This window comes from Boleophthalmus pectinirostris, unplaced genomic scaffold (assembly GCF_026225935.1).
Source record: "Boleophthalmus pectinirostris isolate CB_2022bp ecotype Guang Dong unplaced genomic scaffold, ASM2622593v1 HiC_scaffold_11, whole genome shotgun sequence".
NCBI lineage: Eukaryota > Metazoa > Chordata > Actinopteri > Gobiiformes > Gobiidae > Boleophthalmus > Boleophthalmus pectinirostris.
The window spans coordinates 22,016,267-22,033,980 of record NW_026570994.1 but is presented as its reverse complement, the minus strand read 5'-3'; the positions used below and the strand labels follow the sequence as shown (position 1 = coordinate 22,033,980).

At 38.0% G+C, this 17,714-nt stretch overlaps 1 protein-coding gene across 3 annotated transcripts; it reads left to right on the top strand.

Moving 5' to 3' along the window:
* The first annotated feature begins 476 nt into the window (after positions 1-476).
* Positions 477-16,364, top strand: atg13 (ATG13 autophagy related 13 homolog (S. cerevisiae)). 3 transcript variants are annotated; one of them, XM_020928183.2, is made up of 18 exons: positions 477-627; positions 1,156-1,238; positions 1,604-1,684; positions 1,777-1,896; positions 3,247-3,293; positions 3,392-3,532; positions 3,656-3,696; positions 3,788-3,884; positions 5,031-5,135; positions 6,031-6,124; positions 8,047-8,148; positions 9,835-9,912; positions 11,678-11,778; positions 11,860-11,983; positions 12,097-12,174; positions 13,401-13,508; positions 13,619-13,747; positions 15,736-16,364. In XM_020928183.2, exons 2-18 carry the CDS (start codon positions 1,170-1,172, stop codon positions 15,811-15,813), a joined length of 1,593 nt encoding a protein of 530 aa, XP_020783842.1. In that variant the 5' UTR covers positions 477-627; positions 1,156-1,169; the 3' UTR covers positions 15,814-16,364. The 3 variants fall into 3 exon arrangements, with proteins under 3 accessions (XP_020783842.1, XP_020783843.1, XP_055020542.1); XM_055164567.1 differs by lacking the exon at positions 477-627 and adding an exon at positions 699-835; XM_020928184.2 differs by lacking the exon at positions 8,047-8,148.
* The last annotated feature ends 1,350 nt before the right edge of the window (positions 16,365-17,714 follow it).

Here is a 17,714-nt window from a genome sequence, read left to right as displayed (position 1 = left end):
AAGCTCAAAAGGCGTAAAAATACAACTTTATTGCAACTAACGTGACCATTGAATGAATAGGCTACTTACCTACAACACTGTAAACTATGCTTAATTGTCCAAACTCTATATACGCATGGGATTACACATTTATCAAAGCTTGCGTGATTTACGATTGGTCATTGCACCATCCGATTCCACATTTGTGCCCTCAAAAATGAAAAAAATGCTGAAAATTTTAGACAAATGCTGTTAGCTGGCTAGCGGCTAACAAACGTAAACAAACGCTATGTAAAACTAACTACGTATATGCAGTCACAGATTCAACAAAATACACCAATCTTATTAAAGCACTAATAATTTCTGTTTTGATTCAGTATAGTCCTACAGCATATTTAATAGTTTAATAAATATTTAGATAAGCGGTACGTTAGTGTTTGAATAAGATTGTGCGAAGATTTATTGAAAGTGCGTACGTGAACGCTGCGCCACCCAAACAAACAGAAGATAAACAGTGCAGTGGCTCGGCTGCTGATGTCGATGTGTAAATTTAAACGTATAAATTCATAAATTATTCGTGGCTGAATGTAATCGCATTTGTACGCACTTATACTTCACTAAACCCGCATTAATAAGGAAATATCTAATGTAAGTAACCGTATTTCTGCTTCGAAGTAAAATGCATGTATGTGTGTGTGTGTGTACGTGTTAGCTCGTAGCGTTAGCACCAGAGGCTCGCGTTCGGACTAATAATGACTCACCTTTAACGACCACGTCCGTTTTACAGAGAAAATCGTATTAAATCTTCGAAATTGTCACTTATTTCACTTCTCGTCCATGTTTTGTTCATTTTAAGGTAGTTGTCATTGTTGTTGTGACGAGATTTAACCCTAAAAATGTGATTCATGTGGATTTGTGGCGATGTCCGAGGCCTGTTTGTCATTGTTTTTGTTAAAATATAACCAAAAGAAATGCTCTAATGACTGTAATACTGCGTTTAATACTGCACAAACAATGCTGTAATTCGGTGTCTTTCTGTGCAAAGTGTAGTTGTAATGTTTTTGATGTCTGTCCTCGTGCTAATTTTGTATATATATTGCACAATCATCCTATATCATATGATTAGGGTTTAAGTCCTTTATATTTTCTACTAACCACTTTGTGTGTTTGTCTCAGGTTCTGCTTACATCATGGACAGTGACTTGAGTCCACAAGATAAAAAAGATCTGGACAAATTTATCAAGTTTTTTGCCCTGAAGGTGAGTGTAAACTTGAGATCTAGTTAAAATGTTTAGGTAATAATTTGAAATAGAGTTAAATCAGATACTAATCAATTCTGAATTTGAGCAAATCACATTAACAGAACAAAATTTTAGCTTTCCTGAACAGAATGTTAGATCCCACTGTAAAATAAATAAAGTATGTATGTGTTAAATATTACTTTTTATTACTAAAAAAGTTGCATTTTTTATATTTTCATCTTGGTATCACAGTTGATTTTGAGTATTAAGTAAATTTTTTAATTTCAAAATCGAGTTTGAACATTTTGTATCGTAACAACACTAGTTTGAAATGCATGTAACCAAAAAAAGTGCTGATTGTGTTTTTAAAAATTATTTTCTAGACTGTCCAAGTGATAGTTCAAGCACGATTAGGGGAGAAAATATGCACTCACTCGTCTTCATCGCCAACAGGGTCAGATTGGGTGAGTCGAACATAAATAGCTAGTATGTTCATATATAGACCTGTAGCTTGTTGCGTTTGTTACTTTATTTGTGTGTTATTTTGTTTTTTCAGTTTAATTTAGCCATCAAAGACATCCCAGAGGTGACTCATGAAGCTAAAAAGGCTCTGGCCGGACAGCTCCCCGGCATCGGGCGGTCCATGTGTGTGGAGATTTCTCTAAAAACATCAGAGGTACAATATTTAGACCAGTATTTTAGATCCACTAGAGCAGGGGTCTCCAACCTTTTTCCTCTGGTGAGCTACCTTTACAAAATTAGAATGCCAGAGAGCTACTAATGTTAGCAGTTGTAAGAAATTGAGTGTATTCAAGAGGCACAACGAGCTTTAGATGAGGTACAGACGGATGCCTGTAAAACTTAAACCTTTAATCAGTTTTAGTGCACAAAGTTAGACATCAAAATGATACATTTACAATGATAATAGACATTTAATTCATCAGTTTGAGTTATTCAGCACAATAAGTACAATTCATAAATCTCTTGGCGAGCTACTTGGAGGATGGTGGAGAGCTACTGGTTGCTCCCGAGCTACAGGTTGGAGACCCCTGCACTAGAGTAACTACAAGGGGTGGGGCAAAATACAATTTCCACAAGATGAGACGAGACAACAAAAACAAAACAGGGTGAGATTTTGACATTGTTCATATTAAGTCAATTGTACAATCCAGTTCCAAATTTTGGGCTCACCATTATTTAATATTTCTGCTGTCACCGTAAGACTGCTTTTTGGGACTGCAGCTTCCCTAAAAAATTTTACTCCTCAGTATTTAACTCTATTTTTTATCCAATCACAAGATCATTTTCAGCATGTGTGCACCGTCTTGTGGCAATTTTGTCTTGCAAGATCTTGTGGCACGAGATCTTGTCCTAACTCTAACTACTACTACTTCTACTACTACTACTACCTCTACTGCTGCTACTACTACTACTACTACTACTGCTACTACTAAGATATAAAAATATACTAATTAAATTCACAAAATTGGTAATAATGTCAAATTTTAACACAGTTACCAGTTTGTTTAGTGTTAAACCACAGACATTTTATTTGAAATTTTTTGTTTTAATTTGTACCAAGAAACACAAACCACAATCTAAAATCACAAACAACTAATTACATAACAAGGTGTAAACTGAAATTGAACGGACTAAACCACGGAGTGAACCACGGACTAAACCAGGGACTGAACCAGGGACTAAACCAGAAACTGAATGAATCAGGACTATGCCAGAACTAACCCTAAAAAAATCTTATAAATCTACAATTATTTCACTTCTAATCCATGTTTTGTTCATTTTAAGGTCGTTGTTATTGTTGCTGTAAAGAGATTTAACCACAAAAATTTCTGCCCAAGGCCTGTTTACTAATGTTTATCTTAAAATTTTACCCAAAACAAAAAGTGCTCTAACTGCGATAATACTACATTTAATACTTTACAAACATGTCTCTCCTTGGTCTAATTTATAGAGATAAATATAAAATCAACATCTGTATAATTATTATTTCTTCTTTTTTCTCCAGGGTGACTCTATGGAGCTGGAAACGTGGTGTTTAGAAATGAATGAAAAGTGAGTAAATTCCTCTTGCCAAACATTACTAATACATTAAAATCTTATGAAATTGTCTTAAAATTATAGTTTTATTTTAAAATTTTCCATTCTTGTAGATGTGACAAGGACATTAAGGTTTCGTACACCGTCTACAATCGTCTCTCTGTGCTGCTGAAATCGCTCTTGGCCATCACCAGAGTCACGCCTGCCTACAAACTGTCCAGAAAACAGGGCCACGACTATGTTATATTGTACAGGTGAGTGTTTTTTATTAAGTTATTTAACTAAAATGACTATAAACATACCCAATATTAGGATACAACTTATAGATATTTAGTGCTTGGATGTTTTTAATCAATGTATGTATTTTTTTCCTATAGAATCTATTTTGGTGAGGTCCAGCTCAGTGGATTAGGGGAAGGTAAGACCGTGTAGTGATAAGCATTTGTTTTACATTCAGATATTCTCAAAAATGCCAGTAAAATGCCTTATTTTTTGTGTTATTTTTCCAGGTTTTCAGACGGTGAGAGTCGGCGTGGTGGGGACGCCGGTCGGCACGGTTACGCTCTCCTGCGCCTATCGTACAAACCTCGCGTTTATGTCCAGTCGGTGAGTCGTGGATAAGAAAAAACACGTTGATAAAAGCTGAAATTTTTCCCATTCCCACAATTATGTCTCCAAGTAGCAACTCTGTCAAATTTTACTTGTGAGAGACAGTTTTACTTCACTGGCAAGAAAAGAGAAAATAAGAAAACTATCCTTCTCATTCCTGTACAGTTTTAATTTTCTGTTTCCTGAAACTTACTCAGTGCTGCTTTATGTTAAAAATAATCAAATATTAACATCCTGAACTGAACTTTCTGAATCTGTTTCAGCTAGTGAACAATATCAGGAAGTAACTGAATACAAGTACAGAGAATATGTGTTCATGATACTAATTTTGAGTATTCTGGTGCAGTTACTTTTTCATTTTGGTGTTCAGCAAGGTTGGGAATCATTAAAAAGTTGCCGATACGATACATATTTCGATACAGTTCAAATCGATACGACACAATTCAATAAAAAATAATGTCTAAATCATGGCTGTGAAACGAAAAGTCTTTGTTAAACCACTTCTTGTGCAATGTTCACATGAAACACTCCCATGTTAATCATCAAAACAGTGAAAATGTCAAACGTGTGTCATAAACGAGTTTCCTTCCTGTGAACAAGCAACAAAAATGTAGCTGTAACAGAATAATTTTGTAAAATAAACCAAAAAATACTCTTGATGACATATCGACACAGCAGCCCACAATATCGATACTGTATCAGCACATTAAACAATACGATATATCGATATTTTGATATTTTTGCACAGTCCTAATGTTCAGTAACTTGTTTAAAATCACTATTTAAACTTCAATCTGCACAGAATTAGTGAGAAAAATAGAAACGACAGCTCTTGTTTTTATGATTTTCATAAATCTTTCCTGCTCTAGTTAGTGATAGAAATGTGTAACAGAAATAAGTTGTTCCCATGTTATAGTTTTACACTATAATTTAAATGAAACTTTGTGTAAAAGTATTCAGAATATTCAGAATGCAGTACTCTGGTTGACCCATGTTTAAGAATATGTTTTAAAATACATTCTACATACATTTTATATATTTTCAAGGTCTTCTTCATCATCATCGTGTCAAAATTATGTCCAAAAAAGTCTAAAATCTTTATAATTTAGTGTTTAATATTGACTTTTCTTCTTGGTCGTGCAGACAGTTTGAGCGTTCGGCTCCGATCATGGGGATCATCGTGGATCATTTCGTGGACGGTTCGTGTGGACAGAGACCCGTGACCGTGGGGCAGCCGTGCAACTACAGGTACAAAAAACACAAGACAAAATCACAACGTGAAGATTTTAAAGGGTCTTGTTTGCTCATACTTCATACATAATAAAAACAAAACTCAGGTCTTAAGAAGAAACTAAACTAAAGATTCATCTCGAGCAAAACGGGTGAAAACGACATAATATCAACCTAGATCTCCACCAGGATTATTTAGGTGGGATTAACGGGGACTAGACCAGAAGGACTAGGCCAGAACTAAACCAAGAGTAAACCAGACCTAAACCTGGAAGAAATCAGAAGGACTAGACCAGGACTAACCAAGAGTAAAGCAGACCTAAAACAGGACTAGGTCAGAAGGACTAAACCAGGACTATAACAGGACTAAACTAGTACTAAAACCGGACTAAAACAGGATTAAATCAGGACTAAACCAGGACTAAATCAGAAGGACTAAACCAGGATTAAACCAGGACTAGATCAGAAGGACTAAACCAGGACTGAAGCAAAAGTAAACCAAAAGTATACCAAAATTAAACCAAACTAAACCAGAACTAAACCCGGACTAAACCAAGACTAAACCAGGGCTAAACCAAGACTAAACCAGGGCTAAACCAAGAGTAAACCAGGACTAAACTAGGACTAAACCAGGACTAAACCAAAAGTAAACCAAAAGTATACCAAAATTAAACCAGAACTAAACCTGGACTAAACCAAGACTAGGTCAGAAGGACTAAACCAGGACTAAACCAGGACTAAACCAGGACTAAACCAGGACTTCACCAGGACTAAACCTCCAAATGCAAACAGAGAACTTGGACTTCATCAGAAATCTGACTACCGATGTTTTGATAAGAGTTAATCATTCTTCTCTTTACCTCTTTCTCTTCTTTTCTTTTCCTTGTCTTTCTCTTTCTCTCTCTTTTCTCAGGCCTCCAGACGACGATGACTCAGGTCCATTCCCCGGAGTCCAGGATTCACAGGAAGTCTGCACCACGTCCTTCTCCACCTCTCCCCCCTCACAGGTACAAATCGGCTCACTTCAGTTTTGTGCCAATTTCAGTTTTATGTGAAAAACTCCAGTAAAATACAAAAATATGAACCATAAAACCAGCTCAGAAAATCTTTAAATTTATGAAAAACTGTGTGCACTCTGTCACTTTTGGTCTCCGTATGAACTGTTTTGCTTTGATTAGAACATTTCACAGTGTGGCATTTAATCTATTTTCTTATATTTATACAAGTTTTTAAAATAAATTACCTCGATAGATATAGATTTTTATTGTTAGCAGGGTCACCTCTCCACAGATCTGACCTGTAACTGGGCCAATTGCCGTTACCTGCTTTTTCCCGCAAAGAAATACAAATTAGTTTAATTCTGGAAGATAACATGTTTCATCAGAGTTTTAATTTTAAATGCCGATGAATTTCTCGCTTTGAATTTTCTCACGATTTTTTAACTCTGAAAATACACTTGAAAAAATAAAATCTGAATAAAAATAATTCAGACATGTTTTTTCAAAATGTTTAAAATTCAATATATAAAAAAATACCTTTTAAATATTTAGCACAAATATTTTCAAGACCTGTAAAATTTTGTGTAGAATTCGGAGTGAAACAGCCTCTGTCCTCCTCTTGAAAATATCCACGCCGAATATTTAAAAGGTGAAATTTAAATTTGGAATTTTTAATAAAAATTTTGAAACATATTGAAAAAGTACATTTAAAATTTCAGCAACTAAAATTCTGAAAAAAATTATAATTCAAACCTCTTTTTTCTGAGTTAAAAATTTTGAGGAAATTCCAGGACTACACCAGGACTTAATCAGGACTAAACCGAGAGTAAACCAGAACTAAACCAGGACTAAACCAAGAGAAATACCAAGAGTAAACCAGGACTAGATCAGAAGGACTAAACCAAGACAAAAACCAAGACAAAAACCAAGACAAAAACCAAGACAAAAACCAAGACAAAAACCAAGACAAAAACCAAGACAAAAACCAAGACAAAAACCAAGACAAAAACCAAGACAAAAACCAAGAGTAAACCAGGACTAGGTCTGAAGGACTAGACCAGGACTAGATCAGATGGACTAAACCAGAACTAAACCAAGAAATAAAAATTTTGAACCATATTGAAAAAGTACATTTAAAATTTCAGCAACTAAAATTCAGAAAAAAATAATAATTCAAACCTCTTTTTTCTGAGTTAAAAATTTTGAGAAAATTCAAAGTGGCAAAGAAGTTCAACGTCATTTACAATTCAAAATCTAACGGAACAAATTATATTCCATATTTAATGCCATACTGTGGAACATTCTAGACAAAACAATAACAATTCATGGCGAAAAGTTACACGGTGCGCTTTTATAGCCCGATTCGCACGGGATAAACACAACCTGGGGACGTCTGCTGATTTGCAAATTATCTTCTCACCTCTGCGTTACTCGGATAAGAAAAGCCCGCAAATTTAATCTATTTTACTGACACTGACACAGAAATTGAAAGAGAAAATAACGCGGAAAGAAAAGAAAAAGGGAAAAGGTGCAATTACAACGACAAACACAGAGATTTATCACCGGATTTCTGTGTTTGGCGAAATATTGGAGGTAATTTGCGGCGGAATTTTTACTTTACAAATTAAAAACACGGCGCATTCATACAGGTTTAAGATCTCAAGCGTCTTCCGTAATTATGACAAATCACCAAAGGTCCACAGGTCAAACTAATCCCGTGTGAAAATGGCTTAAGTTGTAGAAAGAGCAGTTTTAATTTGGATTTACGACACTGAAAAAGGTTGAAACTTAAATCTGTGTTCCAGCTGTTTCCCGTCTGTGACTGTTTCTCACTGTCAACCTGTGATCTCTCTCTCTTTTTCTCCCTTTTTTTCTTCTTTTATTTATTTATTTATTTTTTATTTATTTAAACTTTTCTCCCGTCACAAAAGTGCGTTTGTACCCTGAGTCCGTCTCCCTCCAAACTGTCTAAGCCCCTCCCCCTGGACAGTCTCCCGCTCCCATTGGCTCCCGGACTTGTCACTCACAACACTGTGAGTCCCACCCCCCGTGTGCTGTGATAACGACTAACCTCGCCACGTTTTTTTTTTCCACGATTAAAGCTGCACTATGTCACTTTTCGGGTGGAGGTGCCTGCCGCTGACTGTCTCGTGTCTCTAAAGGTGTTAGTGCTTTGTCTGAAATGTTCCGCAGTGGGGCATTTGCAAACAGTGTTGGGAGTAACGTGTTATAAAAGTAATGAATTAACCTGGACTAAAGTGTTGTTTTTTTTCGTTTTTCTTCGTACAAATTCGTTAAAATCACGGCGATATCAGCAGCGGTGAAACGCCAAAGTTACGGTTCCGAGTGTCGGGACGGGCCGGAGGTGCATAGACCGTCGGGAAACCGCGGGCGAAAGGACCAACACAGAACTCCACGCTTCACGGGGCAAAGGGTTCTCTCAGGGACGGAACTAGAGTCCAAGTCCTAGTCCTGGTTTAGACCTGGTTTAGACCTGGTTTAGACCTGGTTCAGACCTGGTTCAGACCTCGTTCAGTCATGTTTCAGCTCTAATTTAGTCCTGGTTTATTCCTGGTGTAGACTTGGTTTAGTTGTGGTTCAGTCCTGGTTTAGTCCCGGTTTAGTCCTGGTTTAGTCTTGGTTCAGTCCTCAGTTCAGTCCTCGGTTCAGTTCTGGTTTAGACCTGGTTCATTTCTGGTTTAGTTCTGGTTTATTCCTGGTTCAGTCCTCAGTTTAATCCTCAGTTTAGTCCTGGTTTAGTCCTCAGTTTAGACCTGGTTCAGTCAAGGTACAGTCCAGGTTTAGACCCTGGTTCAGTCCTGGTTTAGTTCTCGTTTAGCTCTAGTTTAATCCTCGGTTCAGTCCCAGTTCAGTCCTGGTTTAGTCCTGGTTTGGTTCTCGTTTAGCTCTAGTTTAGTACTCGGTTCAGTCCCGGTTCAGTCTTGTTTTAGACCCGGTTTAGTCCTGGTTTAGTCCCGGTTCAGTTCTAAGTTTAGTCCTGGCTTAGCCCTGGTTTAGTCTTGATTTAGACCTGGTACAGTCCTGGTTCAACTCTAGTTTAGTCCTCATTCAGTCCTCGGTTCAGTCCTCAATTTAGTCCTAGTTTAGTCCTGGTTCAGTCCTCGTTCAGTCCTGATTTAGTCCTGGTTTAGTCCATTTACGGCGCATCTTCGCTCGCTGATTGTTATTTGACAATCAGCCGCAGTTATTTTGTTGAGAGTAACTTTCCCAACAGTGTTTGCAGGAGCTTTTATTGCTGAAAAAAAACATATATTACTGTGAGTGAGGTTGTGTCTCTCCACAGATCTGACCTGTAACTTGTCCTGCTTTTCTTCCTTTACTCTCCACCATAAAAGTTCCATAGTGCATCTTTAAATACACCGTGTTTGTGTTTTATTTCGAGGTCACGTCATGTTGAACGTCTTGATATTTTTGCAGTTTAGCTCGAAACCTGTTTGTAAAAGTCTCTGTTGAGTTTCTAGTGTCACAGTAAATTTAAAAATTATCCACAAAAATGCAAAAATATCAGCGTAATCTTCCAAGTAATGTTATTAAGCAAGTCTGGTTTGTTTTGTTTTTGCAGCTTTCTAAATAGAAAACACTCGCAGTATTGTAAACTAGTGCTAATGCATGTGAATCGTTCAAATCCAGTTGTTCATCTTTACTTAAGGACACGTTTTTATTTCATTTTTAGTCACGTTCTTGATGTTTTGTTATAGATGTACAGCTCCAGACTGTGCTGTCAGCCTCCGCTCATCACAGGCCCAGAGCTGTGCCACCCCAACGCCAACAACCAGGTAACAGACCCCCGCGGATTTTAAAGAAACGTGTGAGATTTGGATTTTTAATTTTTTTAAAGCTCCTATATTACACAAACTTGACTCTTGTGAGGTTTAAGTCCTGTTATAATGTTGTTCCCTCCTCAAAAACAGAGCTGAAGTTGTGTTTTTGTTTGAGTAACTCTTTATTCTTAGTCTGTCTGCGTCTCCAAACCTCAAAACGCTCTGTTCCACCTTGTGATGTCATGAAGTGGTAGTTTGTAACGATATGCATCTCATGATACGATATTTATTGTGATACTTTGAAGAGGCTGATATAGTTGTAGATGGGACACTCTTTTTGCTTTTAAAATACTTTGACAAGATTTTGGAGTGAATTATTTTTATCATAATCCCAAGAATTCAAGTAAATAACATATTTCTTCATTATGTTTGGACTGAAATGAATCATGGGAGATGTAGTTCACCGTGTTTATAAGTTGTTGCTACTATAAAACCAAGCATGGCCCTGGCATTTTTCCTCTGGACCGACCCACCAGGGGCAAAGACTCAGAAATGTGTGTTCTAAGTTGCTTTTCATTACAAACAAACAAAAATCACTAACTAATGAAAACACTGAGTTTTCATTATTTATGTTGTTTACACACAAAATGGAAAAAACGCGCCTTGTGAACAAAGCGTGTAGAAACTGTGAGGGGTGTGTAAAACGCACCTTTGCAGATATGACTCCCGATATATTCACCAGTCGACCAGAGACTCACTGTATAAAACAGACGGATTATTTGTCTGTAACACAGCGGAGTGCAGGAAGAGCCGGGTCCATCCGTCTGCCTCTGTCTACTGAACATGCACACAAACATCCACATAACCAAGTTTTTTCTTAAAGAAAAAAAAATATACACATAGTTTGACTATTTTAGCACAAATGATGTGATTATTTTCAGATTTTTAATAATACTTGACAAAATTAAAATACTGTATCGAGCTATAAACTTGGCTGCAGTGCTTTATGGGAAGGTGTTCTTTGAGGTTTGTGACAGAAATCATTTTCCGTAGGTGTGTTCGGATCATGAGTGATGCAGACGTGTTTGAGACATAACCCTGCACTGTTTGTTTATTTGAATGGTGCTAATTAAATCGGACATTCGCGTGAACATCTTTCCACAAATTCTTCACACATTGAGCGTCGTAATTTATCATGAAGCAGTTTTTGGGCCGGTTTGGGTTGGCCTAGTGCTGTGGGGGGGTGTCGCTAGTGCGCATTTCGGGCCAGTCAAAATTGAAGACCAGGGGCAAGGGACCGTCCCTCTCCAGCCCAAATGTGGACCGGCCCACTGGGCATTTGTGCAATTGTACTGATTGCCAGTCCGAGCTTGATTTGTTCATTATTCATCATTCACGTGTGCCGTGTAGTTCATCTGAATCGATTGTATAATAATTACGACTTGCAGCAAAGCAGGTGAATGATGAGCAAAGCGCCCAAACGTCAAACACATTAAATGTCTCCATAATGACGCTGGTAGTTGTGCCAAAATCACAGACATTTCAGCAGCGGCGGCATCACATGACGAAGGAATTAACGAGGAGACAAAAAGAGACAGAAGCAGTGGTGAGTCAGACTGAGGGAGAGAGAAAGACCAGCGCAAGCACCACAGGTAAAAACAGGGACATAATAGAGACGAATAGTAAGAACAAGTTTTATAATAGTTGTTGTAATTATTATTGTTTATTTATAGTGTTATTTTTCATATCCAACCCTGGTGACGTCTGGTTTAATGTGCAGGTGATGCATGCTGGGAAAGACGGCGGAGTCGTGCTGATCCCGACACAAACACAAGAGGCTCATCTGACGGTGGAGCAGGCTCATAACACCTCCACCAGCAGGTAAAGACACACTACTATTATTATTATACCTCTGATAAACACTAGAAAAGCAGTGATTCTAAAAGTATCTCCTGCTCCCAGCGGGGACGAGGAGGGTCTGAGTCACAGCGGAGACAGACGAAGCGTCTCTCCCTCAGATCCCGTCGAGTCTTTGTCGAATTTCACCAGAAAAGTCGGAGCTTTCGTCAATAAACCGAACGCACAGGTAGAAATTCTGCTGATAATATAAATCGACTGTAATAATCTCTTAATTACTCGTGGTGGTTGTGTTTCTCTGCGGTGATTTCTCTCTTTTTTTTTTGATTTTGTGTTTTTCAGTTGACGGCAGCGAGTCTGGACCTGCCGTTTGCCGCGTTCGCTCCCAGAGGTTTAGACGCCGAAGAGAACGATCGAATGGTACAAATTAAACCTTTATGTGTTTTTTTTTAATTTCACACACAAATATTATTCAGTCCATAATGAAAAAGAAATTCAAGGCAACCAAATTAATCCATAAAGAAGCCATAAACATCTGTACAGTCTAAAATGGAGTGGACGCTGATCTTTTTCCTGAGGCCATTTTTGAATCCAGGTCCAGACCAGAGCGATCACCGGAGTAACAAATTTCTGTTAAATATTGGTGACTGTAATGTCTCACTATGTTTTAATGATTATCAAAAAGGCGTGGGAGGTCGGATTAACTCAAGGTCAAGGGCTGCATGACAAAAACAAACCTGACTCCAGATTCGCCTTTAGCCCGGTGAGGTTCTTCCAGTGGCTCTGGGCTGATTGAGCATGTGCACTAGTGTCTTTTCTCCCGCGGGTTTACACAGGGACTGTGGTCTTGTGTATCATGTGATCGCTTTGACCAATCAGAGCGAGAGGAGCTGTAGCGTAGAACAATTATAAAGCGTTTTTTTAAAACGATTGAAGGAGTTTGATCTGAGAAACAGTTTATGATTAGCCTGATTCATCAGCTGGTTTCACTTTGTTTCACTTCGTAGAAACTGTGTGACCTCGCAGCATTAGGATTTATTCGTTTGACGGTAGACAGGTACTTTTCATCATTTAACCAATTGCTGCTGTTTGGTCGTGACGTATGTAATGCGCCACTAACAGGACTAACTGGTATATTAAGTTTTTTCCAAGTCCTGTGGGAAGAAGAACAATAACGTCTTTCCCCTTGATAAAATTCACCAAACATTCTCTTTGCTCCGGCTTTAAATCTTCGATCTCGGGAATCGTTGACAACACAGAATGTCTGGCTCTTCTCTGATTGGCTGGTGCCTGAACTTGCACTTCTGGGGTTTTTGTGAATCATCTAGTGTCTGATTCCTGATCTAGTCGCTGAAGAAATGAAATTTAGCAGAGGCACTAGGTGGCGCCAGACTGGCCAGTTTATGATATAAAAATAGGTAAAAATTGTCACAAAATCCTACATTTTTGAAAGTTGTAGGTCCCTGTCAGCTGAACACGAGCAGTTTGTGATTACATTGCGCTTGATGAGAAATACCAGTGAGTGTCGCTACAACGACTAGAGGCAGATATAAGCAACAACACCTTAGTAATAATAGATCCATGGACAAAAGTCTCAGGTCTGATCTCTTCTCGTGTGTTTGACTGTTCTGATGTTTCTGTTCCAGGTGCAGCCCCCAGACTCCCCGTCGTGCCCGTCCCCGCTCCAGGGCAGTCTGCACTCACAGGGCTCTGAGGGCTCAGGGCCCCACGACGACTTCGTCATGGTCGACTTTGTACGAGACGCAGTATTTTTTTCATGTTTTCTTTTGTCTGCAGACGTTTTATCAGACACACATATTCGTGACAAACCACACACTTATATTATCTCGTATGACTGTTCCAGAGGCCGGCGTTCTCCAAAGACGACCTGCTGCCGATGGACCTGGGCACGTTCTACAGAGAGTTCCAGAACCCTCCTCAGCTCGCGTCTCTGTCGCTCCACATCAGCTCTCAGTCTATGGCCGATGATCTGGTCAGTTATTAACCAACACAAGAATAATGTTTTTGATTTATACGGGACACAAAGCACTTTACAGCATCTTTCACTCACTTCACACTCAGTTGTAGCCACAGCTGCCCTGGGACAGACTGTGCACTTGGATGGCAGGTCACTCACGGTCTCACATCCACGTAGATCTGACTCAGGCCAAATGATACCGATTTAATTCAGACGAGTTTGTAGTAGTGATACAGTTTGTCTTCTACAGCTGTAAACATTTTATTTTACCAGGTAACTTCTTATTTACAGCTTTTGCCTGAGTGTGTTAGAAAAGTGTTTCCCAAACTTTTTTTCTGGGGACCCATATTTTAAAAGTCACAAACCTTCACAACCCAAGTCAACAGACATAAATCTGTGACCATTATTGAACATTAATGAGTAAGGATGTAACAATAACTGAAATATCGTGATATTGTATCGACAAAGTTCTCACAATAATATCGTGGATCATCATAATATATCGAATCACAAGTCTCTGATTAAATGAAGAGTTATGGTGCAGCAATAGATAAAAAAAAAGACAGAGGGAACTACATAGACCATGATCCTTTGCTCCATTTCAGTGCAGACGACAAGAAGAAATAACAGTTCTAACACTTTTAAGTCTTAGTTTTTTGGATTAAGTCTTGTGAAGGCATTTTAAGAGGAAAAAGTAACATATTAAAAGTTTTGTTCACCTCCACAAAATATCGCAATAAATATCGTACCGTGAGATGCATGTCGTGAAAATGGAGAGATTTGGATATTGTTACATCTCTAATCATGAGCTTTCCCGTGATATCACAATAAATATCGTACTCTGAGGTTCATACCGTGACGATATTGTATCGTGAGACTTGGATATTGTTACACCCCTATTAATGAGGATATTTTATTGTTGACAGAGTGATCGTGTCTCTCTGAACAAGTTGTATTACTCAAGGTTTAAACGATGAAAAACAGTAATCAGTGTTTCCCACAGCTGCTGAAAAAGTGAGGAGTGGGGAGGAAGGGTGCACAGAGATTTATGTATGTCAGACCTACATGCAGATTGTGACAACGCGACCCAAAAAAATTCACATCTTGGGGAAACAATGTGCTAGAAAACACTTGACAGGGTTCCCACAGTCATGGAAATCCTGGAAAAGTCATGGAATCTTAGTATCTCTTTCACGCAACTTCAGTGTTCTGTTAAGTTCTCATGAGACTGTTCTGATTATTTCTGAACGTCTGAGCCTTTTGTTTAAAAGAGACGACAATAAATGCACTGACAGGATTATAGATGTTAAAAACTATAATCCCAAACCATAACGCGAGTGGAAACTAGGGGTGTAACAATATCCAAGTCTCACGATACGATATCGTCACGGTATGAACCTCACGATACAATATTTATTGTGATGATATGGGAAAGCTCACGATTAGAGATGTAACGATATCCAAACCTCTTACGATATTTACGCAATATTTTCACGATATACATCTCACGGTACGATATTTATTGTGATATTTTGTGGAGGCTGAACAGCTAAAACTGTTAATATGCACCTTTTTTGTCTTAAAATGTCTTGACAAGACTTAATCCAAAAAACTAAGAGTTAAAAGTGTTAGAACTGTTATTTCTTCTTGTCGTCTGCACTGAAATGGAGCAAAGGATCATGGTCTGTGTAGTTCCCTCTGTCTTTTTTTTACCTGTTGCTACACCATAACTTTTAATTTAAACAAAGAGACTTGTAATTTATATTGTGATGATCCACGATATTATTGTGAGAACTTTGACGATACGATATCACGATATTTTGGTTAGTGTTACATCTCTAGTCGTGGAAAATTCACTTTAGGTCGTGAAAAAGAGCGGGAGCCCTGCTTGAGACATTGAAGCTCAGAATCTGTAAATTTAGAAGCAATTTATGAATTCTGAATCGCTGAAAATCACGTGTCTGTATTTTATTTTCCTCTGACTGTTCCTCTCTCCTCCTCAGGACTCTTTACCCGAAAAACTCGCCGTCTACGAGAAAAACATGGACGAGTTTGACGCTTTCGTCGACATGCTGCAGTAAATATAAAAAACGAAGAGAAACGGAAGCTCCCGGAAACTCAGCGCAGAAATCAAACACTAAAATCTTCTCGTAGCTCCATTGTAAATATCCAGTCAACTGAAACTAACGCACAAGCCGCTTTTCATCACGTTTAAGGTCACGGAAGGATTTAAATTAATCTAAATAAAAACTCTGTCAATAAACTCTGTAGAACGACGGAAGATTATCAGACTGGAGGTTAAATGTTTGAATTTTCTCATTTTCACTGTAATTAAAACTAAAATAACGTTCAGTTTTAATCCGTGTGTCGTTCGTTCAGTCGTTTTTCAAAATAAAACCAAAAATAATAAAAAGAAAATCATCCTTTTTTGGTTTTCTTATTTGTCTCCAAAACAAAAATGGGGAAAAAAAATGATAATGGTTTGTTTTTTCAGTTTTAAATTTTGGGTTTTAATGAAAAATGGAAATAACGGATAAAGGAATAAACCAGGACTGGACCAGGACTAAACCAGGACTAAACCAGGACTGGACCAGGACTAACACCAGGACTAAACCAGGACTAAAACAGGACTGGACCAGGACTAACACCAGGACTAAATCAGGACTAAACCAGAACTAAACCAGGACTAAGTGTCAGGACAGGCCCAGAGGTGCACCCACGTAGACTGTCGGGTAATCAGGACTCAGACCAGGACTGAGACCAGGACTGAGACTGGTTCAGTCCTGTTTTAGTCCTGGTTCAGTCTGGCATCACAGTTTAAGTCACGTAAACGGGAAACGGTCGTTGTTTTTTTCATTTTGGTTTTGGAGACAAATAATGAAGAAAATTGTTGTTTATTCATTTTCTTATTTTTGGTTTTACTTTGAAAAAATAACCAACAAATGACACACGGATTAATTTTGCCTCATAATCTTTCAAGTGTCAAATAATTTAACTAAAAACTAAACTTCGTCAAATTAATTTAAAAGAAAGTGACAAAAATTCTAATATTTAAAATTCAGATATTTAAAATCTTCTGTAGTTTTTTTTTATTATTAAATAGAGGCCAGTTATTCTGTTAATATTCACTCGTTTTGGCCTCTGCTCCTGTAGTGGTCACACTTTAGTAGTTTTGTTTTTTGTTTTTGGACAAATATTTCAAGTTAAAATGTGGTATTACGCTGCCAATTTTACTTTTTATTGTGTTTTCCTCTTTAGTGACAAAGATTTAACCCGAGGGAAACAAACGTCACAGCCCCGGGTCTAAAGGAAAAGGCCAAAAATAAGAAAATACGATAATAATAATGTGACTTTAAAGGTGCATTGTGTAACTTTTCTGGTGGACGATGCTTTTCTTCATAGAGATTATTATTATTGCTTTGTCCAGAATATTTCACAGTGTGGCATTAAACCTCTGTCATAGATTTAGGTTTAGACCTGGTTCAGACCTGGTTCAGACCTGGGTTAGTCCTGGTTTAGTTTTAAATTAGACCTGGTTTAGTCCTGGTTTAGTCCTGGTTCAGACCTGGTTCAGACCTGGGTTAGTCCTGGGTTAGTTTTAAATTAATTAGACCTGTCTTAGACCTGTCTTAGACCTGGTTTAGTCCTGGTTTAGTCCTGGTTTAGACCTGGTTTAGACCTGGTTTAGTTTTAAATTAGACCTGTTTTAGACCTGTTTTAGACCTGTCTTAGTCCTGGTTTAGTTTTAAATTAGACCTGGTTCAGACCTGGGTTAGTTTTAAATTAGACCTGGTTTAGTTTTAAATTAGACCTGGTTTAGACCTGGTTTAGACCTGGTTTAGTCCTGGTTTAGTTTTAAATTAGACCTGGTTCAGACCTGGTTTAGACCTAGTTTAGTCCTAGTTCAGACCTGATTTAGTCCTGGTTTAGTCCTTGTGTAGACCTCATTAAGATTTGGTTTAGAGCTTTGTCTGGAATGTTC